Source organism: Microtus ochrogaster (genome assembly GCF_000317375.1).
Source record: "Microtus ochrogaster isolate Prairie Vole_2 chromosome 14 unlocalized genomic scaffold, MicOch1.0 chr14_random_1, whole genome shotgun sequence".
NCBI lineage: Eukaryota > Metazoa > Chordata > Mammalia > Rodentia > Cricetidae > Microtus > Microtus ochrogaster.
Window position 1 is genome coordinate 7,850,669 of NW_004949096.1, and position 12,581 is coordinate 7,863,249.

At 41.3% G+C, this 12,581-nt stretch overlaps 1 protein-coding gene across 1 annotated transcript in view; it reads left to right on the top strand.

Annotated features, from left to right (window-relative positions):
• Pdhx (pyruvate dehydrogenase complex component X) overlaps positions 1-11,204 on the top strand; it is a 66,814-nt gene extending 55,610 nt beyond the window's left edge. Inside the window, exons 8-11 of the mRNA XM_005364085.2 lie at positions 1,445-1,503; positions 3,454-3,612; positions 7,661-7,725; positions 10,088-11,204. Of these exons, the coding sequence (XP_005364142.1) occupies positions 1,445-1,503; positions 3,454-3,612; positions 7,661-7,725; positions 10,088-10,346 (542 nt within the window). The 3' untranslated portion in view covers positions 10,347-11,204. The remainder of the gene's footprint in view (positions 1-1,444; positions 1,504-3,453; positions 3,613-7,660; positions 7,726-10,087) is intronic.
• Positions 11,205-12,581: the final 1,377 nt, after the last annotated feature.

Genomic DNA, 12,581 nt, shown 5'->3' on the forward strand with positions numbered 1-12,581 from the left:
GGCAGTCGAGGAAACCAGCAAGTGCGAGTGTTCAAGGGGAAGAAAGGGATGTTGTGTGGGCGGAGGTCAGAATTCCAGGTGAGGGCTGTGGAGCTTGTGGGTTGTCACTCTGTGCCTGTGGGGGCCTGGTGAGGTCGGCAGAATGAGTTCCTAATATGACTATCATATATTTGAATTTGTACAGAGCAAATTTTAGCCTGTGGTTATCCTTCTAATGTCTCCCAATGCTGGAAATGCACTTAGATTTATACTCATGGAGGAGATTTTAAACAAACAGAACAGAATGTTCACATAGTTTTGGATGTGGCCTAGAAGACTGTCGTGCAGCAGATTCTTTCCATTATGGTTTCAAGTAGAAGGGTTGGTGCAGTTTTTCTCAACTCTGTTTCAAATCTCCTGCACACTTTTGTAGTGAGCTGTTGCTCACATGGAATTCCGTGACACCACAGGAACAGAATGCATGGTTTTTGCCATGTGTTATTGACTAGATCTTGACCAAGAAGTTTTTCTACAAATTCTTAAAAGAAAGGGGTGTGCTTTTCCCTCTCAGGTGACATCATATTCATTGGCAGTAGCAAGAGAAAAGTCAAATATTGAGTTATGATCATTAACATGGGAAAGTGGGAAACCCAGCTTCATTCTTAATTATTATGTGTACTGCAAGGAAATTTAGCCACATGGATTAACCATAAATTCACAGAGATCCCCAGCATTTGCCCCCGGACCCTTGCACCAGGACCCGTGCCAGCATCACTTCAGCTTTGGCTGTTGCTGTATCCTATGGCACTGAGTTAAAAAGCAATTCCCATTTAAGCCCCATTTAATGCTTAAAGGTGCTTGTCTTAAATCCTTCCCATTGTATACTCTTAGTAAAAAAGGAAACTTTTAAGCACCTTTATGAATTCAATCATCTCTTTAGTGTATTTACTACACTGCTCTTCTAATACTATCAATATATTATAAAATGTGCATAGAATAAAGACACTTAAAATTAGAAGAAACTCACACAAGTGCAGAGATTACCCTTTAGTGGCGTGCTAGTTGGGCCTTTTATTTGATTGTAATTGCAGCATTTTTATTCAAGTTCTCATGCATGATTTCTGAATAACTTCACAAAATGGTAATCAAGGTGGACTTGGAGGTGAACCTCTCCATGGGGAAGAATACTGAAAATGGAATGCAACCCTGACATCGCAAGCGCAGGTTACCCAAAGCTGTGCCTCCACCCTGGACGTGAGCTTTTGCTTCCACGACTTCCACTGTGTGTAGGACGTTGTGTGATCCACATTTTGCTGAAGCAGCAAAACCTGTTTTATGAGACAAGTGCAGATCTGGTGTTTTTTTTTTCATCGCTGTGTGCAAGACCTGTCCATAAGCTACAAGTTTGAAATCTTAAGGGTCAGTGTAATAATTAGAGGTTTGAATATGCTTATTTTTCTTTCAGATGACATCAGAGTCTCAGTGAATGACTTTATCATCAGAGCAGCAGCTGTGACTCTTAAAGTAAGTGGCCAGAGCAAAATAACTGTGGCTTCTAAATGGCTCTTGGCTTAAAATATGTATAATTTTGTTGCTAAAAATATCCTGTTATTTAATTTTGTTTGCTTTACTGGTAAAGACACTGAAAATCAAAAGGACTCCCAAATTATAGCAGAATAAAGCACATTTATTCGGTAATCACCAATTTGTCCCCTGTTGTACTAAGGGGAGAGAAGTTTGCGCAGTGACGGTGAGTGACAGCATGGACGAAAGCCCATGGTCTCTGCAGCTGTGGCTTTACAGAGTTCTGTTTTGGTCTGGACACTGGGTTACCCAGGGTCTCGTCCATGCCACGGTGCTCTGTCTCTACGCTGTCATGCCACTCTCCAGCCTGTCTGGACTTTATGACATGGATTCCGGGCTTTTTGTTTGTTTGTTTGTTATCTTTACCTATACTCATTTCAGGTAATTAAAAAGACTTATTTTTAGAGTTTTATAGAATTCACCAATAAAAATCACCGAATCTAGTTGATTTTAATGAGATTTGGTGCTTTTTCATTTACCTTCATAGTTATTGCTTGCCTGATTTTCTGTCTTCTTCATTTTTGAAGCATGCATTTTCCAAGAATGTGCAGATTCCCGAACGCGTTAGCTTGGAGCCTCTGACTGCTGTGGTGTTCAGTGCTGTTGTCTGAGATGCTCTAAATGCCCTTGTGTTGTTGCTGACCTGTGCTCCCATTGTTTTTACTGTGTGTGTCTTCTCTTCGGTCTGTGTTAGAAAACTTGAATGTGGGAATAATTGTAACAATTTGTAAAAAGGATTAAAGTTATGACAATTGTTTTGGATCTAATTTAGACCATGTCCCATGGGCCTTCATTATGTAGTTATTAATTAAATGTAATTTCAAGGTAGCCTTCCATGTTGAAGGTTTTACTGGTGTGCATGCATGCTTGTGTGTGTGTTTCTGTATATGGGCTTGTACACATGTGTGTCTGTGCCCATGGAGTACAGAAACGAACTTTAGAACCCTTCAAGCTGTTCAGGTGACTGTCAAGCTCCTGGTGTGGACACTGACCCTCTAGAAGAGTAGTGTGAGCTCAGCCTGAGCCATTTCTGACCCCTTGTTTTTTGTATTTTGTATTATCTAAGAATTTGGGATCTTTTGAGGGGTTAGGACTTTTTCTTCCTATTTGAATGTTGTGGCATTGTTGTGAATGGATAATACAGAGAGGTTCTAAGAATGATGGACTAATTACAGTGTAAAGGGGTGAAATGAGAATCTGCGCAGAGTGAGAAAGTCAATCCCAGCAGAGTGGCGCAAGCGCAGTGAGACAGGCAGGGCGGAGGCCGGCCCTCTTCCTGGGGTAAATAGCATGCCTGGACGCTTGGGCCTTACTCTGTAAAAGCAGAGAATCTCTGAGAAGAGAAGCTGGCTTTTGATTTTTGTATTCAGTACCGTTTTCGTCCTGTGATATTTAGCAACATCACTACATACCTTCCAGCATTTAGTCATTTTGCATATTCGTTTTATCCTTCAGGTAGTTATCTTTCTGTTAACTCTGTACCTGTGCGTCTGTGATGTCTGTCTCCTGTTTGTGGTGCTCGGGGACCTGAGTTTAAATAGAGGACTCATGACTGAAAGCTTGTTTATATGTACTACAGAGTTGTGCCTGCAAGACGAGCTTTCGTGACAAAGGAAAGTAGTTGAATATCACTACTGTTTTCTGTTCATATTGGTCATGTAGTTCAAACATGTGTACCATCAGAATTGTCTCAATCATACTGCCGAAAAGTGTTTGTTCTTCTCAAAGATGAGTAGTAATCAGTGGTGAGCCACGCCATTTTCTCCCAAACCAAAGTTTTCTGTATCTCTGTCCAGCTGTATTCACACGCACTATAACGTAAACCGTGTTTCTCTGACTGCTCTAATCCCAAGCTGCTTCCTTCAGGGCATGTTGTTCTTCTACTTGCAGCAAATGCCTGGGGTTAATGTCAGCTGGGATGGAGAAGGCCCAAAGCAGCTGCCCTCTGTCGACATTTCAGTGGCTGTGGCAACTGATAAAGGTTTAATTACACCGATCATCAAAGATGCAGCTGCTAAGGGTGTACAGGAGATCGCTGACTCTGTAAAGGTATGTGTCCCGTAGACCGCTCTCAGACGATGGGCTGTTTTCATCTTAGCACCTGCTGAGAAACTTTTTTTTTTAATATGTATGTATGTTAGGGGAGGGTATGTCCATATGTGAGCACAGGTGTGTGCCCTCAGGCCAGAGGAAGGTGTCCAGGTGCCCCGGAGCTGGAGTTGTAGGCAGTTGAGAATGTGGGTACTTGGCAGTGAAAATCAGTCCTCTGTGGGTGCTTGGCAACGAGTCCCCATTCTCTACAAGAGCAGCTCCCATTCTTAACCATGGAGCCATCTCTCAACCCCTCCTCTGAGCTTCTTGACGTGATCAGGTTTACACTGTGGTTTTTGTGGGGAGGAGTGGTGATTTCAAGTGTCTCTCTTACATATTTAGGTTTTCAGCTTTTCTCAAGGCATTACCTATTTTAAGGAAATTTAATATTCAAAAATTCTAAAACTAAAGTATAGATAAATTAGAAGTCAGCTTTATTTATGTTCTGGGCAAATCTTTAATTTTTCAAAGTCCAAAATTCAGTTTTAAAGATTGTCTTATTTAGGGTTTTTAATTGCTGCAATGAAACACCATAACCAAAAAGCAAATAGGAGAGGAAAGAGTTTATTTGGCTTACACTTCCACAGCACTGTTCATCACTGTAGGAAGCTGGGACAGGAACTTTTTTCAGGGAAAGATTCTGGAAACAGGAGCTGATGTAGAAGCCATGGAGAAATGTTGCTTACTGACTTGGTCCCCACTGACTTTCTCATAGAACCTGGTACCACCGGCCTAGGGATGGCACCGCCAACAGTGGGCCCTCTCCCATCAACTACTAATTAAGAAGATGCCTTACAACCAGGTCTATGGAGACATTCTTCTCTGTTGAGGTTCCCTTCTTTGAGATAACTAGTTTGTGTATCAAGTTGACATAGACTAGCCAGCACAGTGATGCTGTTTCAGGTAGATTTTAAAGTTCTAGATTAAGACCACTGAAACCGAGGTAAAGTACTTTAGCTTTCTTGGATCTCTTGAAAAGCAGTTTTTGAAGTTCCAAAATGAAGGCATTTTTGTCACTAAAGCATAGCACATTACAAAGTAGTCATGCATGCAAGTCAACTTTGACAGCCACAGTAATCCCCAAGGGCATTTCTTGGCAGAAGTATCACAGCACAGGTCTTGAAGTGTTCATGCTGAAACTTTGATACTCATTTGATTGATTGTTCCTGTAGCAAGGATGGATTTTATGCTGATGGGTAGAACAAGTTACATAGTAGCTAAAAAGCAGAGGTAAAACTTTCTTGGGAAGCTCCCAGTTCTATTGCCCAAGGTAAACATTGCATGTTGGTCTGTTTTTAAGCATGATGCTATAAAAATTAATCTTACTTAGAATTTTTGAATTATACATAATTAAAGGTGAGTTTAATGGATCTAACATTTTTAGTTCTTCGTTCTTCCTTGAAAAGGTTTGCAACATCTATCGGTATGGGTTGAAGTGCAACCTTTTTTTTTTTTCATTTAGAAGGTTGTACTAGTTAGGTCAGTTTAAAAGTCAAAGCTAATAGACTGCTTTTCTGGGATATATGGTAAGTTGTTTCTTCTGACCTACAAGGGATACATTCCAAGGTTCCCTAGTAAAAGCCCCAAAACAACCCATATGTACTTTTCCCTGTACATACAGACTTGTGCAACGCTTAATTCATGTTAACAATAGCGCTAAAGTAGAGCAGTTATAATGGTGTCATATGCCAGCACCATTAATCTTGCCCGTTGGAAACATTTTTAAGTACAGTATGAATTAGGTGAATGTGAGCACTGTGGTGATGCCAGGACTTGATCTGGTGAGCTCAGTGTCTATGGGTGAGTAGTGTACACAGCAGGACACAGCAGGAGAGCGCTGGACCAGAGGGGCAGTGCATGCTCTGTGTAGCGTGTAGCTCCATGGTTTCAGCACACTATTCAGAACAGCATGGAATTTCAAAATTACTCTTCATATCTAGAGTTTTTCATTTAATATTCTCAGCCCATGGTTTGGCCACAGGGTAACAGTGAAGCTGTAAGGTCGGGGAATGCTGTTCAGGAGCATTATTGATCAAGGATTTCAGGACTATTGAGAAGCATGCGCTTGAGTGTTGTGAAGGTGAAAGGAGACTAAGTGTTGAAATAACATTTCTAAAATGCTAGGTGGAAGTTACGATCTATAGAGCTGGGATTTTCCCATCTTTATATGCATTAAATTTTAACTATTAAAGATTTCATTGGTTCTGAGCAATTTGACAAGTTTTACTACTGTAATACCACATCATTAAAACAGCTATGCTAGCATTCTCTGCTCCTTGCATTTGAAAGAACCTTAGCGTAGGAGATGAGGAAGTTCTGAGCACTAGCAGAAGGTACAGCTGCTACAGCCCAGGTCAGCCTGCCACTCGTGATCTGATGGGAACCAGGCACTAAGTTAGGTGCTGAGCTTAATCTGAGCAGTCATGGCGACTGGGCTGCAGCTCTGCTGGTGATAAATGCGCATTCCCACCTGTGCCTGCCTCCTGGATTCTGATGCCTTCCCGCCTTCCCCTCAAGGAAAGGCCAGCCAAGTTCCAGTAGCTATTTTGTTGCCATTTATATGTGAAGATTTTATACTGTGTCTTGTTCCAAAGTATAATGCTTTTGTGTTTGAGCAGAAAAAAACTTAAGAGTGATTTTAATATAGACCAGTATGGCTATCTCTTAAATGAATGCTTTACAATCTTGTTATAGAATTCTAAGTGTTTTTATGATTAACAGTGACAACAATGACTGGAATAACAACAGCTGGCATTTGTGTGTCAGCTTTGCCCCCCCCCCCTTTGAAAGGGCTGTCTTCATATAGCCCTGGCTATCTTAGAACTCCCTCTGTAGACCAGACTGGCCTCGGCCTCACTTCTGCCTTCCTGTCGAGTGCTGGGACTAAAGTTGTGTATCACCGTGCTACCCCCGTGTGTCAGCTTTTGTTGTAAGCCTTTCATATATATTCTCCCCGGTTCTCTTTAAAGACATCTACCGGAGGTAAAATAATAATTTCATGAGATGGATAAACTGATAAGGAAAACACTTAAATAATTTGTGTCAGCCCCTGTGCTGTTAAGTGATGGATTTCCTGTTCAATCCCATCAGCTGGGCCCTAGAGGAGAGCCTGTGCTACCAACAGCCAAGCTTTCCACTTCCCACTAAGCTGTTTGGTGGTAGTGGTGAGGCCATTGTTCCTCTAAATCAGTAATATGTTCTTAAAATACAAACAAAAACCATATTCCATGTTAAAGAAATGAGCAGATGGACATACCTGAAGAGTCAGCAGCTATGCCCTACACTTGAGAGTGACTGGACGGTTCCATGGACTGAAAGGATTGTCCTCCAGCGCTCGTATTCTGACTGGTAGACAAGTCTTGTGCTCAGGGTTGAGAGCCTGAGACAGAAAGGTAAGAACAGAGAGGCCTGAGTTTCCTGTCTTCACCAGAGACTGTGAGGGTCGGGCTTTAGCAGCTAGTGAGGAGCTGTGAGGAGACAGGTGCTCTCTGCCTGCAGGTGGGAGCCATCTTTTTGAGGGCCTGGGTCTTGGGCAGGTTGGCATGCTGGCAGTGCCCAGCTCCTCCTGGCGCCTCACTTGGCTGGCTCCTTCTCCTGTTTATATAGTTCTCGTGCTCCCTTCACAGGCCTTGTGTGGTGTCCATGGCTTGTCCATTTCCCTTTGTCTCACTGTTTCAAACCTACTGGATTGGCAAGAATGTCTACTTTAATATTTCTGTGGTACAAGGAAAAAGCTATAAGCAGCGTATAAAGTGTTGTGTATAGAAGGCACGGAACCATTGCACAACATGGGTACATGGCAAACTGAGAGCTCGGAAGCTTTCAAGGAACTCTGTTGAGCTTTACCTTCTCAGATTGTCTGTTCTCAAGCTTCCTGTAAATGTGTTAGATATGTTTAAACATCTAACACTTACCCTGAGTTGTGAGAGTATACCTTGTACAAATATTTCCAGTTATGCAATTAACTAGAACGTGATTTCATTGTTGTACTCTGCTCTTTCCCCAGGTTCTGTCGAAGAAAGCAAGAGATGGGAAATTGTTACCTGAGGAGTACCAAGGAGGATCCTTTAGGTAAGGTTTAAACTCTGAATTATCAGTAGCATCAAGCAATAGAATAAGACTTATCAATCCTTGTCAACCATTTTTTTGTGTGTTTAAGACATTTTAAAAATGTGGGCTCAGTACATGTACTTTAATGTAAATAGCAGGACATGGGAAAGGATCTCTTAGAGTAGTTAGGCTTTCCCCACAGCTAGAGGGGCCTCTTGGGTGTGAGAGAAACACTCTTTCTGTTAGCAACATGAAATGGCACTCAGTTCTTAAACTTTTTTTTTTTTTTTTTTTTTTTTTTGAGACAGTGTTTCTCAGTGTAACTATCCTTGCTTTCCTGGCTAGCCTCAAACTCACAGAGATCCACCTACCTCTGCCTCCCAAGTGCTGGGATTAAAGGGTTGCGCCACCACCACCCAGCAAGCTTTTATTTTTTAGTTACTTTACAAGCAAGGTAGATTTATAAACCTTACCCATTTCCTTTTTTTGATTTGTTATTGTCATTATCTATATAATGAACCTATAATAGCCTTCTATTATCAACTCTACTTTTAAATGTCACTAACATAAAATATACTGAGTGTAGCCTGTTTATTTTGTAATGTGAAGAAGAAATATGACACCACCCCAAAAATATACAGAGCACATTTCAAATGTTGCTTTTTATCCTTCTTACTGTCATCTCTCTTTGTTTCTTTTTTGGTGGGAGGGGGGCCTGACAAAAGTCAGAAAACCTGTTAGTCAAATGTTAAAAGGACTGTACCACCGATCATCTCTCTTTTAAAGGTAATGTCATTGTGAAAATGATCATAGTTTCATTTGCTGCTTTATCTTTATGTGAATGAAAGATATATAAATAATACTTTCTATAAATACAGTGATCTTTATTGTCTAGCCTTTTGGTGTTGTGTCCATGAGAGTTCCCTGTGATTTCTGTGAAGCAGACATTTGTCCACTGCTGTAGTATATGCTAATCTGTGTTAGTGTATTCATGTCGGTCTTATTCCATAGGTATTCAAGTTCTTTCTCCAAAAGTGCACTTACAAGTATGGCGCTGGGCACATGCTTACCCTTGTCTTACGGTGCATGTTTTTATTGTGTGGTCCTAAAAGTAGAATTCCTAGATTAAAAGCGTTGATAGATTCTGTCAAAGAGTTTTCCAAAATGTTTGTACAGATTTGCACTTCATTGCACGGAGTCCTTGTGCTCTGTGTTCTTGGCAGCATTTTGATGGTAGGCTTTAAATTTTACTATTCCTGGGGGGTCTTTTTGTGGTCAAGAACATCCCAATGAATAGTGTTGAATAGCATCAGCTATTTGGTTGCCTGGTGGTTTATCAGATGAAGTCATTAGAAAGTCTTGTGTCTGCTTTTGAAAACCAATTTGTAGGACTGAGCATGTGTAGATGCACAGCCTCTGTAGGATGCATGTCCAATGGCTTCACATCCCGTCCTTGCTTCTGCCTCTCCTGGGGATGGTTTAACGAACAGAGGCTCTTCAGGCTGTCGTTGGGAGGCATTGCCCTTCTCTTTTCACATGACACCAGATCAGTCACGGTCCATCTGGAATTAGAGTTCCATGCGGTGTGAAGTAGGAGTCAAGGATCCTTCTGTCCCATAACCATGAGATGAGCCCAGGGTTGTCCCTGAAGGCTTTCTCCCCAGCACTGGGAAGGTGCCGTGGCTGTCCTGTCCAGCTTCTATGTCGGGTCTCCATTGTTTGCCTGGCTCCAGCTCGGCACTCTACACTCATGATCATCTTTTCTGACTCCTTTTCATATTCCAACAATTTTAGGGATTCTTTGTCATTTTTCAGACAGGCACACAGCATATTTAGCTGAGGTTTTGATTGGAATTCTGCATTAAGTTTGGTGGTTCAAACAGTATTGAGTGTTTCTACATACTTCGGTTTCTTTCATTTGTTTTATATCTTTCTCATAGAGGTCATAAATCTTCATTAAATCTACTACCTAACCACTATCTCTCTTGTGACATTATGCTAAATGATACTATCTTAAGATTTCTTAGTTCAATGATAGTAACTTACATATAGTATAATAATACTGACCTTTTACCTGGCAGCAGAAATTCCCTTACTAGTCCTGTTTGTGTGCTGCTATCACCAGGGTGTCTGTGAACCTAGCAGCTGGGTTCCTCTGTAGCTCATCACACCTTCCATCTCTCCTCTGAGTGTGTCAGTGATTAGGACCTCCAGTGAGTGCTGGCTCTTCGGTAATTATGGTATTCGTGTGTCTACTCAGAGACATATTCTTTCTCTTTAAGTGGCATGGTATGAGACTCAGTAGCAAACCACAGGTTTTTAATAAAGTACACATATGTATTTTGGGCCATGCTAACTTCAGCAGTTTTTTTCTCCTCCCTAGTATTTCCAACTTGGGGATGTTTGGCATCGATGAGTTTTCTGCAGTGATCAACCCTCCTCAGGCCTGTATTTTGGCAGTTGGGAGATTCCGACCTGTACTGAAGCTCACTGAGGATGAAGAGGGGAACCCACAGCTACGGCAGCACCAGCTTATAACTGTCACAATGTCAAGTGACAGTCGAGTGGTTGATGACGAACTGGCTACCAGGTTTCTTGAAAGTTTCAAAGCAAACCTAGAGAATCCCATGAGACTTGCATAGGCTTCAAAGACCAGACGTTTCCTGAGTAGTTGTTAACCAGATATGCAATTGGTTGTAAGTATGAAGTAGATGAGATACTTATTTATATAAGGCGGAACCTTTGGCCTGAGCTGTCTTCATTTCCCTGTCTGTTCATTGTAGAAATGTGTGATGATAACCTGTGATAATAAAGAGCGTTTGCTTAGTCAGATCCATCTTTAACCTCTGGTGCTGTACAGAAGGGATGAACTGATGCGAATCACTAATAGTGAATATATGATATTGTAAAATTTAAAAAATATAAAATTCTAACTTAATCGTGTCGAACTTATAAGTGGGCTTCAAAGAGATGTCTGTCCGTATTGGGACCTCTCTTTTTTTATAAGCAGTGAGTGCTCTTGATATACTTGAACAATTTAATATGTACAGTTAGTTTATTCTGGATTAGTAAATAAGGATTACATTTTACTAGGGGTTGTGACAACATTATTAAACTTTTGTGTATATAAAGCTGATGTGTTAGCGATATATATATATATATCTTCCCAGTCTTATTTTTCACTTCTATGACACTGTGAACTTCTTCTGAAGAATAAACATGAAGAAAGAGGAAATGAACAGAAGAGTGTTTGTTCAGAGACCCTACCTCATAAAAGTTAGGGGAGCCACTGGGTTTGTACCTGTCATCTCAAGCATTTGAGAGACTGAGAAAGGAGGACAGCTCCGAATTCTGGGCTAGGTGGGCTGCACAGTAAGACTCCATCTCACAGAGGGGCTGGGGGACTTCTTTCCACGAAAAGCTGTCGTTGATCTAAATTCAACAGTGAGCTCTTCTGACAACTTGGAATGAATGGAAATAAATTGTGTTCTTTCTCACTGCACATTGTAAGTTTGTGTTGTTTTATATACAAAGTGTTGTTTGATAAAACTTTGTAAACACCTTTGTATTGCAAAATCAAAAGTGAGGAAATAAAAAGAGTCTAGTTTACTTTGGTGTGACACACAAAATAGAAAAATAGTTGATAAGCTCAGCATTCATACCTGTAATCTTGGGAGACCGAGGCAGGAGGATTCCCATGAGTTCACAAGGCTAGCCAGTGCTAGCTACATAGTTGAGACCTTGTCTCAAAAGAGACTAGAAGACCTAGGAAGCAGAACAGAGGGGAGATATTCTTCTTTTCTTCCATCTGTTGAACCAGATTGTCCCTCATTATCATTGATGTTAGAACAGCTCCTCTGTGCTGGCAGCTCTGGCAAGGTAATAATATTTAAATTGGATGGTAATGAATGGTAATTGAATTTACCAGTCACAGGAAAGTTCTCCTTAGTGTCAGCTGACATAAATCCACCAGAAGAAAGACCGTACAGTACAAGTTGTATGAAGTGCGACATGATGAACTATAGCCCTAACAAAAGAACCTTCAAAAATAATTAGTGCCCCAGTATAGCGTTTGCTAAGAGAATACTTAGTTCAGCTTGTCATTCTTAAGAAGTCATTTGAAAATGTACTCTTTGAAACTTTTCTCAAATTAACTTAAAATTATGACCAAGTACTGTTTTCAACATAGCTTTTATAATTTGCATTATTTTCAAGGTCAGTTTGGCTGGAATTCTTTAAATACTGAACACAGGTGTCTGTGTGCCTGGTTGAGTGGGTGTGTACATGTGTTCCCTGGTGAGTGTGTGGAAGGCAGAGAACAACCTTGGGTTGACTTCTTGCTTTCCACCTTGTTTGATATGGGATCTCTCTTGTTCACTGCTGTCTACACCAGGCTAGCTACATGCTAGCTCCTGGCAATTTTCTTGTCTCTGTCTCCCAACCCCTGTGAGAACAAGTAGGGTTATTGTGTCCGGCTTTCACAGGGGTTCTGAGGATCCAAACCCAGGGCATAGACAAGTGCTTTCAGCCTCTGAACCTCTCCTCAGCCCCCTTGTCTAATTCTTACACCTGAGGACGGGAGCATGAGACAGCCGTAAATAACCCTTTATGTGCACTGGCTTCTGTGGGTGGGTATCATGAGCAGTAGTGCCTCCATTTCCTGTAGATCCGAGGGACACTGATCCCCACCGAGCTCACACATAGGCGCTGTTTCAGCTAAGGCCTTTCAGTTGGTGGGAGCACAAACCCAGTGCCTCTCATGGTTTGACTCCTTTAATAATTAGGTAATAATGGGTGCAGATGCTTGCCCCTTTAATCAAAATTAATGTCTCTAGATTCTCTGGGACAATTGGATTTGTCTTTTGTAGAACGAATTT